The sequence below is a fragment of the Acomys russatus genome, chromosome 28, assembly GCF_903995435.1.
Source record: "Acomys russatus chromosome 28, mAcoRus1.1, whole genome shotgun sequence".
In the NCBI taxonomy this organism is placed as follows: Eukaryota; Metazoa; Chordata; class Mammalia; order Rodentia; family Muridae; genus Acomys; species Acomys russatus.
In genome coordinates this window covers 25,147,233-25,160,012 of record NC_067164.1, presented here as the reverse complement: position 1 = coordinate 25,160,012, position 12,780 = coordinate 25,147,233, and the positions used below count along the sequence as shown (strand labels likewise).

General features: G+C 39.9%; 1 protein-coding gene across 1 annotated transcript; it reads left to right on the top strand.

Moving 5' to 3' along the window:
* Window positions 1-4,389: 4,389 nt before the first annotated feature.
* LOC127210731 (olfactory receptor 1078-like) lies at window positions 4,390-5,319 on the top strand. Its single transcript, XM_051170471.1, is given in 1 exon segment — window positions 4,390-5,319. A coding segment is annotated over 1 exon segment (930 nt).
* The last annotated feature ends 7,461 nt before the right edge of the window (window positions 5,320-12,780 follow it).

The window sequence follows — 12,780 nt, the reverse complement described above, 5'->3', positions numbered from 1 at the left end:
GATTCCATTCTTAATCATCAGGAGTTCAACAGCAAACACAGCAGCAGGTACAAGCAGCAGCTAAAGCAATAACAAGGACCAAAAGCAGCCTCTTTAATGTCTTCTCTGGAACGTTTCTCTCTAGGAGTGTCTTGAAGCAAAGTGATGTGCAGCCAAGCAAGGGGAAGCAATGGAAAGTATGTGAAGTGATATCTTCCTGGGTTTTGGGCCCCTATTTATTTCCTCTCAGAGTCCGTACTTGATGTTTTCCAACTGGCAAAGACCATGCCTCCACAAGAGGCAGTTTCCTGTTGAGAAAGATCACATGCCCTCTCATGAGTCTGTTTCCAGAGGACAGATATCACATACCCCCACACTAAGCAGTTTCATATCCTACACATTTGGGATCAAAACAAGAACATGTTTACATCCACTACAGCCATGTCTTCCCACCATGACAGACTGCATCACCTCTGAAGCTATAGATAAAAAACTCTTCTCAAAGTTGATTTTTGTCTGGACATTCTATTTCAGCAATAGAAATAAACTAATACAGATATTGCTCTATGAATTACTATACTTATGAAGAAGTGAGACCTACTGATTGGTTGGTTGATTTGATTGATTAATTAGGACTTCAACAATATGGACAAATTGATCTGAGGCCTGTAGTAGATGTCTTCTCACTTTACTGTAAACCAGGTGCTTGATATTTCAACCAACATATTTGAAAAGTGAGTTGCTTTAATACTTCTCTTGGTTCTGTTACAGAAAGACTTTATGAAATTGCTATATCTTCAAAATATGGTATTTGGTCCAACCTCCATTTGTGGTCCTGGGCCATGTTCACTCATATTCGACTTCAGAATAGCTATTTATTTTTATTTTAGAGATAAGAACTATTTTTGCACAATCTGTTCATAGAGTGGCCCAAGAGCATCTCTTCTAATGAGCATCCATTTCAGATGTTGAAATATCTAATCAGGTTGAATAAAGGACCTTGATACCAAGAAATACAAGTTCCAGTATTTTATGCTAAAGAACACACAAATACCTTGTTAAATAAGAACTAAGAATTATAGAGAAGTGCCAAAGGCACATCCACCACCATTGATGCTGTGTTTATCCTGTGACGGCCAATCAAGAAAGGCTCATCACAGTTTAGATTCAATGTGAAGCAGCAATGTGATACAAGGATGTCAGTCCTCTGGGCAGTACGTGAGTTTATAGAGAAAGAGGAAGTAGATTTTCTGGATTGTAAACTGGTCCCCAAGGGAAAGAGAATCAGGAGAATTTCTCTTTTCTCCAGGCCAGTGCCCACAGGGAAATTGTGCCATTAGAGTAAAGCAATCAGAGGATAATGTGTCTGATAAGCAACTATAAGGAGATGAAAACTGCCTCCTCTGATGACCCTTAGACTGAGCAGCATTGGTCTAGACAACATATGGTGTTATCTTTTGATGTCTTAAGTCTCAGTAGGGGTCAAACCCTTGACTCCTTCCTGCTGTCCTGTGTGAGGCAGAGCTTCAGTCTCCATCCTCGGTCATCTAAGGAAAACCTTGACTTTCACAAGAATACCTTCTTTCATAGCCTTGGATGCAGGTGAGTCTGAGAGCTCAGTAGATACTGCACAGAGGGGAAGAGATTGGAACCTGAAAACACTTACTCACGGTCAGCTGAAAGCCAGGCCCCTAGCCCAGAGTGGGGTTGCTATTGTTGCCTGAATATTTATTCAAAATATGCCATTTATTCATTATTACTGATTTGCTCATTATTTTGTATATGTTCATGATGCTAAAATGAGAAATGAATGTTGAGCTAACTAGCACCACTAGCAATAGAAAAGTTTCTGATGTACTTTTCAGGGTGCATAACTCTTTCCTCTGGGCATGGAAACTTGTATGTGAGTAATTGTATCCCTAAGAGTCTTAGTTCATAATTATTTCAATACCTTAAGACTGTGTGTATTTATGTTTATTATTCATTTCCTTTCTGTGGTGCATAGCTCTGATAAAGTCTTTGTCTTGTATTCTGAGTAAGGACATTTTAAATCCTGGTTTCCACTGCTTTCTGTCAAAGCATTACCACCTTCACAAACTACCCTTTTGCCATACATCACTTTAATGTATGCATTTTACCCCTGGGTACATTTTATAACAATTTATGTATCTTTTCATATAAATGCGTGTATGTATATATTTGTTTAAATGAGTCTAGGAAGTTAGTAAAATTTAGTTCTGTGCTCACTTGTCTAAGAGAAGCTTTAGAAATGAAAATTCCCAGAAGATGCTCCAGCACACAACAAGAAAATTTGCTCAACCATGTTCATAGCAGCCTCATTCATAATAGCCAGAACATGGAAACAGCCTAAGTGTCCCTCAGTAGAAGAATGGATAAAGAAACTGTGGTACATTTACACTATGGAATACTACTAGCTATTAAAAACAAGGAATTCCCAAAATTTGTGAACAAATGGATTGAACTAGAAATAATCATAATGAGTGAGTTAACCCAGAAGCAGAAGGAGTCAAATGGTATATACTCACTTATATCTGCATACTAGCCCAAGGGGCATGTCCCATGAAAGTCTTCACTTACCAGGAAACTGGGACAGAGGAGAGGACATCCTATTGGGACTCTAGATGAGAGAAACATGGGAGAATAGCAAAATAGAAGGATCCAGAGGGTTCTAGAAACCTACTAGAAGAACATTATGACAGGCAGATTTGGGCCCAGGGGTCCCGCTCAAACTATGGCACCAGCCAAGGACAATACAGGCTATTAACTTCAAACCCCTACCCAGATCTAGCCAATGGACAGGACATTCTCCACAGTTGAGAGGAAAGAGGGGTCTGACTTTCACATATACTCTGGTGCCCCATATTTGACCATGTCCCCTGGAGGGGGAGACCTGGTGGCACTCAGAGGAAGGATAGCAGGCTACCAAGAAGAGACTTGATACCCTATGAGCATATAAAGGGGGTGGAAGTCCCCCTCAGTCACAGTGATAGCAAAGGGGAGTAAGGGGAAAATGGGAGGAAGGGAAGAATGGGGGGGTACAAGGGATGGGATAACCATTGAGATGTAACAAGAATAAATTAATTTTAAAAATGGAAAACAAGAAATGAAAATTATATAGTACTACAGTAGGGGAAATGGCACATTCTTCTCTCTTATCGCGTGGGTTGAGCCCTTGCTATTGGCCTCAGATTATGGCGATCTCTGCTTAGATCATCTTCCTTGCCATCAGTGTCTGGACATCTATAAAAATAATTTTTAAAAAACCAGTGTGACTAGATCCTGAGAAGATAGCCCTAGCGACAAAGGCTCGGGTGATAATGGTGGAAGGAGTGGCAGTTTATACATGCACAGTTCTCAGAGCAGAGATTTCCTGAACCCATGTACTCCCCTATGATTCTTATAATACAAAGTGATAGATAGTTTAGTTTAGTCATAGCAGGCAAGGTATACACTTTGTTCAGTGGATGTTTTATTATGGTATATTTGTATATCATATACTCTTTGAGTTATTTTAACCATGTATTTATTTTGTTTGGGTGGGGGCTAGAGAGATTGCTATTTTGTGTCTGGAAATGTTCACAGAGAACAGATGTCAACTTGAGGGAGTGCTTCTAGCCTTCTGTCATGTGAGTTGAGTCCTTGCTATTGGCCTCATATTATCAGGGTTTGGGGTCCTTACTTTGATCATCTTCTCTGTCTGGAATATGGATGCAATGTCTGGGCATCTATAAAAGTTAGTATTTCAGGATGATGATATGGATTATTGAGAGTGTGTTTTGTGTGTTCACAGGGTTACACCCCCAACACCTCACCCACACTCTTGTATGTTCACTCCATATACACACTTTTCCTCATAACATCTTCACCATCTTTTGTGTCATATTTTACTTATTTTAAAGGAATTTTACTGAGTTGTAATTACCTTTTACAAAGACCAGACATACTTAATGCACATAATCTAGTTAGTGTGTCTATATGAAAATGTTTATATATAAAAATAATATAACAGCTAAATTTTTTAGGTGGATGCTTTTGTGTGTCATTGATGTATGGAAACTTCTGTTTCTTAGCAGCCTCTGGTCACTGTGCAGAAAACAGCTGGAATAGGATCATCAGTCAATATATATTACTCAACATTAAGAAATAATTTTTAACTAAATCTGTGGTATGTATGAACTCTTGTCACTCAGTGTAAGGAGATAATTCAGTGTAAGGCAGGGATTTCTAATCAGTAAGAGTACTAGAGATGTGTGTAGCAGTAAACCCAAGGATAAAATAAAGAAGTTTATTTGCTGTAGAATAAAAATTATATTGTTTATCCCTTCAGCAATGTCAATTTTCATAAATATTTCTCATGCTCTTTTTCTTTGTCCTAGTGATACAAAGCACATGGAACCAAGAAACAACACACACGTTTTAGAATTTGTCCTATTGGGGTTTTCACAGGACCCAGACCTGCAGCCTGTGATATGTGGCCTTTTTCTTTCCATGTACTTGATCACTGTAGTTGGAAACTTGCTCATCATTCTGGCCATCGTCTCAGATGCCAACCTGCACACTCCCATGTACTTCTTTCTGTCTAACCTGTCATTTGTGGACATATGTTTCACCTCCACCACTGTCCCCAAGATGCTAGTGAACATTCAAATGAAGAGAAAAACTATTAGCTATGCAGATTGCATTACTCAGATGTACTTTTTTCTGGTTTTTGTGGAACTGGACAACTTCCTCCTGGCTGTGATGGCCTATGACCGTTATGTGGCCATTTGTCATCCCCTGCATTACACTGTCATTATGAACCACAGACTCTGTAGGTTTCTGGTCCTTGTATGCTGGATTGTGAGTGTTCTGCATGCCTTGTTACAAAGCACGATGGTGCTGCGGCTGTCTTTCTGCACAGACTTGGAAATCCCACACTTCTTCTGTGAATTGAACTAAGTGGCCCAGCTCACCAGCTCTGACACCTTTATTAATGACGTGGTCATGTATTTTGCACTTGTGCTATTGGCTACTGTTCCTCTCTCTGGCATCCTTTACTCTTACACCAAGATAGTGTCAACCGTACGGGGAATCTCCTCAGCCCAGGGGAAGTACAAGGCATTTTCCACCTGCGCATCGCACCTCTCAGTTGTCTCCTTATTTTACTGCACAGGCCTAGGAGTGTACCTCAGTTCTGCTGCAAGCCACAGCTCACAAGCAAGTGCGATAGCCTCTGTGATGTACACGGTGGTCACCCCCATGCTGAACCCCTTCATCTACAGCCTGAGGAATAAAGATGTGAAAGGGGCCTTGAAGAGGCTCTTAGGAGGAAAACTATGAGCAGACCCTTTACCCTGGGCTTGAAAAGCTTACCTTTATTGCAGCCATCAAAGCTTCAAAGCCAGAAGCGTGGATTATACGGGTTAGATGGTAGAAGTAGAATGTGTTTTACTTATTTTCTGGAGTTTGCTTTACCTGCGTCCAGTCTTAGTACTCTACGGGAGCCTTCATTAAGTTTTCTACTCTGTCAGCATAACTTCCCAGTTATTCCAAACACCATACCAGAAATATTTGGAAATGCATTTATCTTATCTGAAACTTTAATTTTTTTTAAAAAAATTATTTATTTATTTATTGTATCTGAGTGATTTATCTGTAGAAGAGGGCATTAGATCCTATTATAGATGGTTGTGAGCCACCATGTGGTTGCTGAGAATTGAACTCAGGACCTCTGGAAGAGCAGGCGGTGCTCTTAAGCACTGAGCCATCTCTCCAGCCAAGCTTTCATTTTTAAGATATACATCAAATACGTCTTAAATGCCATTTCTTTTCATGTGATATACATTAAGTTCACAAATATTTATTTTGTTTTACAGAAAGGTATTTAAGAGTTTTATGGTATATCGACATTAAAAAGTGCATCTAGTAATCAATGCAGTTTATATGCTTGTTGTGGGGGAAAGTCTGAGAGCATAGCTCTCTTCTGCATGGGACATTTGTATGTAACTACATTGTTTTTTATAATGTAGCCTTTAATATACCAGTGTGCTTTATAAATTGGAGACTGCAGCCTTTAACAGTCCATTCATTTCATTTTTAAATCGACATAGTATTTGCATCTATTTGATGGCTATAATGTGATGTGTTGATTCATGTATACAATTTATAGTGTCCAAGTCAAGGTAACTAATCATATGTATCACATTAAACATTAATCAAATGTTGACAGTGAATATATTCAAAAGTCCTTTGTTCTCGCAGTTTAGCATGATTGTTGACCATATTCACCTTATTGTGCATTGAGCGTCACATTTCCTTCTAACGCTGATCTGACCTTAGGATCTTCTGCCAGCTTGTTGCCCAAAACCAGAACCAAGGCTACAGTGAAGTTACATGCGTGGTCATTCATTGCCATAACCATTTCAGATTCTTTCCATGTTTAATCTTTAATTAATTTGTAGTCATTACATATTCGGAAACATTTTATTGTTGGAACTTTTCCCTTCTTTTTTAGCATTGCATTTAAACAAATATTAACTTGTTCACTTTACATCCTGATAGTAGTCCCCTTCCTTGTCACCTCCTCGTCCCATACTCCCTCCCTCATTCCCCCTTCCCTCTCCCCTGGTCCCAAGAAATGGGTATTCCCTCTTCCTCTAATATCTGACTTCAGCCTATCAAGTCTCAACTGGACTACCTGTATCCTCTTCCTCTGTCGCCTGGCAAGGCTGCCCTGCTAGGGGGAAGTAACCAATGTTTGGGCACCAGAGTCCATGTCAGAAATAGTCCCTCCTCCCCATATTATGAAACCCACAAGGAGACTGTGCTGCCTATCTACTAGATCTGAGCGGAGAGCCTAGGTCCTCACCATGCATGGTCCTCGGTCTCTGAAGCATCTCCCTCCTCTGCCTGGATTTGTTGGCTCCATTGGTCTCCTTGTAGAGCTCCTGACCCCTTCCAGGTCTTTCTATCCCCAACTCTTCTATAAGATTCCCTTCAATCCACCCCAAAGTTTGGCTAAGAGTCTCAGCATCTGCTTGGATCCCCTGCTGGGTGGAGTCTTTCAGAGGACATCTATGGTAGGCACCCATCCTGTTCTCCTTCTCTTCAACTGCTGCTAGCATCTATTCTATTTGCCCTCTGAATGAGAACTAAGCATCCTCCCTGGAGTCCTCCTTGTTATTTAGCTTCTTTAGGTCTGATATTGTAGTGTGGTTATCATCCTGTATTATGTGGCTAATATTCACTTTTAAGTGAGCATATAACATATATGTCTTTCTGGGTCTGGGTTACTTCACTCAGGATGATCATGTCTAGTTTCTATTCATTTGCCTGCAAATTTCAAGATTTCCTTGTTTTTAACAGTTGAATGTTATTCCATTATGTAAATGTACCACAGTCTCTTTATCCATTCTTCTGTTTAGGAATATCTAGGATGTTTCCAGATTCTGGCTACTATGAATAAAGCTGCTATGAGCATAGTTGAGCAAATGTCCTTGTGTGGTGGAGCATCTTTTGGCTACATGCCCAGGAGTGGCATAGCTGGGTCTTGAGGTAGAACTATTGCCAATTTTTTGAGAAAGTGCTAGATTGATTTCCAAAATAGTTGTACAAGTTTGCACTCCCATCAGCAGTGGAGGAGTAGTTCCCTTTCTCCACTTCCTCGCTGGCATGTGCAGTCACTTGAATTTTTGATCTTAGCCATTCTGATAGGTCTAAGATGGAATCTCAGATTCCATTTGCACTTCCCAGATCACTAGGCATGTTGAGCTTTTCTTTAAGTATTTCTTAGCCATTTGATATTCTTTTGTTGAGAGTTCTCTGTTTAGTTCTGTACCCTGGTTTTTAATTGTATTTTTTTTTCTGTTTCATTGTGTTTATATTCTTGAATTCTTTGTATATTTTGGGTGTTAGCCCTTGGTCAGATGTAGGGTTGGTGAAGATATTTTTCCAGTCTGTGGCTGTCTTTTTGTTCTGTTGACAGTGTCATTTGCCTTATGGAAGTTTTTCAGTTTCATGAGGTCCCATTGATTAATTATTGATCTTAGAGCCTAAGCTATTGATATTCTGTTCAGGAAGTTGTCTCCTGTGCCAATGGGCTGAAATATCTTCTCTACTTTTTCTCCTAATAGATTTAGTGTGTCTAGTTTTATGTTGGGATCTTTAATCCATGTCTACTTCAGTTGGGTGCAGGTGATAAATAAGGCTCTATTTGCATTTTTCTACATGTTGACATCCAGTTAGACAAGCACCATTTGTTGAAGAGGCTATCTTTTTTTTTTCTGATCTATGGTTTTGGCTTCTTTGTCAAAAATCATGTGTCCATAGGAGTGTGGATGTATTTATGGGTCTTCAATCCGATTCCACCTATTCGCAAGTCTGTTTCTATGCCAGTACCATGCTGGGTTTTTTTTTTGTTTTGTTTTGTTTTTTTACTGTTACTCTATAGTACAGCTTGAGATTAGGGACGGAGATACCTCCAGAAGATCTTTTATTGTATAGGATTGTCTTAGCTATTTGAGATATTTTGCTTTTCCATATAAAGTTGAAAATTGTTCTTTAAACGTCTGTAAAGATTTGTGTTGACATTTTGATAGGAATTGCATTTAAATGTAGATTGCTTTGGGTAGGATGGCCATTTTTACTATGTTAATTCTACTGATTCATGAGCATGGGAGATGGTTCCATATTCTGATATCTTCTTCAATTTCTTTCTTCAGAGACTTGAAGTTTTTCATACAAGTTTTTCACTTGCTTTGTTAGAGTTACACCAAGATACTTTATGGGGTTTTTGTGGCTATTGTGAAGGGTGTTATTTCCCTAATTTATTTTCCATTCTGTTTGTATTTTGTATAAAAAAAGGCTACTAATTTTTTGACATAATTTTGTATCCAGCCACTTTGCTGAAGGAGTTTATCAGCTATAGGAGTTCTTTGGTAGAATTTTTGGGGTCACTTATACCATGATATCATCTGAAAATAGTGATACTTTGACTTCTTCCTTTACAATTTGTCTCCCTTTGATCTAAAGGAGATCTTATTGCTCTAGCTATGACTTGAAGTACTATATTGAAAAGATACAGAGAGAGTGGACAGCTTGTCATGTCCCTGATTTCAGTGGAATTGATTCAAGTTTCTCTCCATTTAGTTTGATGTTGGCTATAGGTTTGCTGTATATTGCCTTTACTATGTTTAGGCACATGCTTTGTATCCCCGATTTCTCCAAGACTTTTAACATGAATGAGTGTTGTATTTTGTCAGATGTTTTTCCAGCATCTTAGGTCATGTGGTTTTTTTCTTTCAGTTTGTTTATATGATTGATTACTTGATGGGTTTCTGTATATTGAACCACCCTTATATGCCTAGGATGACGCCTACTTGGCAATGGTGAGTGATATTTTTTATGTTTTCTTGGATTTGGTTTGCAAGTATTTTATTGAGTATTTTTGCATCAATGTTCATAAGGGAAATTTGTCTGAATTTTTTTTCTCTGTTGTGTCTTTGTGTGGTTTAGGTATCAAGGTGACTGGGGCCTCATAGAATGAGTTTGATAATTTTCTTTTTGTTTCTAATTCGTGGAATAGTTTGAAAGGAATTGGTATTAGCTCTTCTTGAAGGTCTGGTAGAAGTTTGTGCTGAATCCATCTTGCCCTGGACTTTTCTTGGTTGGGAGACTTTTGATGACTGCTTCTATATCCTTAGGAGATATAGGACTCTTTAATTTGTTTACCCAATATTGATTCAATTTTGGTAGTTGGTAGCTATCAAGAAAATTGCCCATTTCATTTAGATTTTCAAATTTTGTGGCATATAGGCTTTTGAAGTAAGACCTAATAATTCATAAATTTATGGTTGGAGCCATTCTAAACAACAAATGACATAAGCCAACTAAAGAAATAGGTCTTCAAAGATACTTTAAATTAAAATAAGATTTTTATATAATTACAAGCTTAAGTTAACTTTTTGTTACTGATGTTACAGATTTTTAACCCTACCCAATAATCAATAATTTATAACCAAGATATACAGAACACTGTAAATTCAAACATTTAAAACCAGTCAGAAACAAAAATGTAGTAAAACAGGCAAAACTTTTTTTCTACCTTTTCTAGCTGTAGTTTCAAGGGAGGAGCATTTTTGTTGTCTGTCTGGTTAGTATATTATAGTTTTTTAAATATTATTTTTTTATAGCATAACTCTAAATGAATCTTACACTTAAATGTTAAATGCTAAAGGCAGAACCTGTGGAAGATAATAGAGAAACTAGGGTTATCTGAGTTTGACATCCTGTCCAGGATGTTTCTACACACAAGCCCCTATTGCAAATGCACAGACCCCAGAAAGATCTGCCACGTTAGCTCCCATTACTCATCCACCTGTTTCTCCCTGTTGTGGGTAGTGACCCTGTACTCACCATGTCAAGGCTTCTGGGCTTGCCGGAGCTCAGAGCACATCATTAGGAGTTCAAGCAGCCCTGGGCTTGTTGCCAGTTTGATCTAGGCAGGAGAATTTCATCTGCAAGCGGCTGGCTCTAGAACAGAGATAGTTTATCAGTTTTTGTTGTTTCTTTTTTGAGAATCTTTGAGTTATAACTAATGGCCCGCAGATGAAGTTTGGCCTTTTTCTCAGAATATAAAATGTAAAAACCATTTAAACAATTAAGCAAAGTTACAGACAGTAATATTACAGACATAGAAACAAAATTTGACATGAGGACCATAAACAGACAAACGGTCAGATAGGCAAGACAAAGTGACACAGTCTCGAGACTTCCATAATATACTGAGCGTCAAGGCGACTCTCTCCAGGAGTACCAAACTCCCACACAGAGAGTTTGACGATTCTCCCTGGGAGCTCAGAGTGCCCTCTGGCTTCCTTGACCAAAGGACTGTCCATGCATCTACAAAGTCCCTTTGGGCCCCCTTTCCTGCACTCTGAGTGGCTTTCCAGACATAGAGACGCAAAGACAACACAAGACACAGGGTGCACCCAAAAGCTTACAGATCAGTTGGAGAAAGAAAGTGTCCCCTCAAACACTCCACTGTCCTTGGGTGGTGGTGTCTTCAGAGATTTCAGGCCAATGTACCAAATGTTAGGGTTCGGGTGATCTGCTGAAGAAAGACCCCAAAGCAGTATGCAAAAACAAAATGTTTTTATTCTAGCATGCTAGGACTGGCTCTCTCCTTTAGAGGGGTGACCCCGAAATGAGCACACAGGCTCAATTTATAGACAGTTGGAGGGATTTGTGACAAGCTTTAATTTATTGGTCAGAATTGAGTCAGAGTGTATGTGGGGATTCAGGGCTGACTGGATACTGAGGGCTTTTTGAATCACTGAGGTTTTGACTCTTATTAAGGAGTTGGCCTTTAATTTGATTGAATGGGGCCAGCTGTGTTTTTTACCAAGGCCATGAAGTAATAAAAACATGGCATCTAGTCATTTTGTTCTATAAGCTGATTATCCACCCATGAGCTATCCACGAGCTGTCCATAACTTGTGGTTAGAAACTTGACCTAGTTAGGCAGATTGAAAACCTGAAGCCAGTCATGGAGTTGGTCTTGTCAAGCCACTGGGGTCTTTGGGGAGTTTGACGTCCTTGGGATCTCTGGGGTCAAGTCCCTTGATCATATAGTTCTGAGCTTTGTTGCTTGTGTTCCTACACTGGCCTCTAGCCATTTGGTTGTCTCTGGTGTTAGCAGGCCTGGAGGTTCCTCAATGTGTTGCTGTCTGTGTCCCATGTGCGGCAGGCAGTTTGAGAGCAAAAGGCTGTTTGCTAGGGCTCTCCAGAGGCCTCCTCAGGATGGTGCAGAATAGGTGTTGGAGCCTGCACCCAGCTCAGCTCTGCTGGCTCCTTGTCTTGGTCCCAGTTGGGTCATGAAGGAGAGGAGCAGGCTGAGAGAAATCCAAGGCAAAAGCTGCTTGGGTGCCCCTCAGGCCTCCTTGGTATGTAGACAATGCGGGTTGTAGCCGGTGCCCGACTCACATCTGCTGGTTTGCTCTCTGTGATTCTGATGGGACAGGCTGGTAAGCAGCAGGCACAGAGCAATCCAAGTTGCTCATGTGTCCCACAGGCCTCTTTGGGATGGCAGCGAATGTGGGTTTTGGCCCACACCCAACTCACCTTTGTTTGTTCACTCTCTGTGTCTCAGATGGTCCTGGCCAGTAAGCAGCGGGTAGAGAGAGATCCAAGCCCAAAGCTTCTCGGGTGTCCCAAAGCTGGAAGGACCGCCAGGCCTGCTAAGACCAGAAACAACCAGAGGGCTAGAGGCTAGCACAAGAACACAAGCAGCAAAACTCAGAACCATATGACGCCACCGGGAACCAGTGGTCGTACCACAGCAAAAAAAAAATCCAAGTTCTTCCCGGGATGGTAGCTAATGTGATTGGTGGCCCGCATGGGACTCAGCTCTGCTGGTTTGCTCTCTGTGTTCTAGATGGGCCAGACAAGTTGCAACTTTTTTCTTTCTTTTTTCTTTTTATTTATTTATTTTAAATATATTTTATTAATTTATTCATATTACATCTCAATTGTTATCCCATCCCTTGTATCCTCCCATTCCTCCCTCACAACTTTTTTTCAATACCAACATTTATCAGTCTCATATTAAAGTTTAAGAAACTTCACTGCAGACAGCAGCGTTTTTCTTAATTCTTGCAACATATTTTGGCCATAAACTTTCTCCTCCCTCAACTTCTCCCAGACACTTCTGGTCTTCCTTACTACTCAATTTTGTGCTCTTTCTCTCTCTTAAGAAACAAACAAACAAATAAAAACCCCCACAAAACCAAAACCAAAAATTTC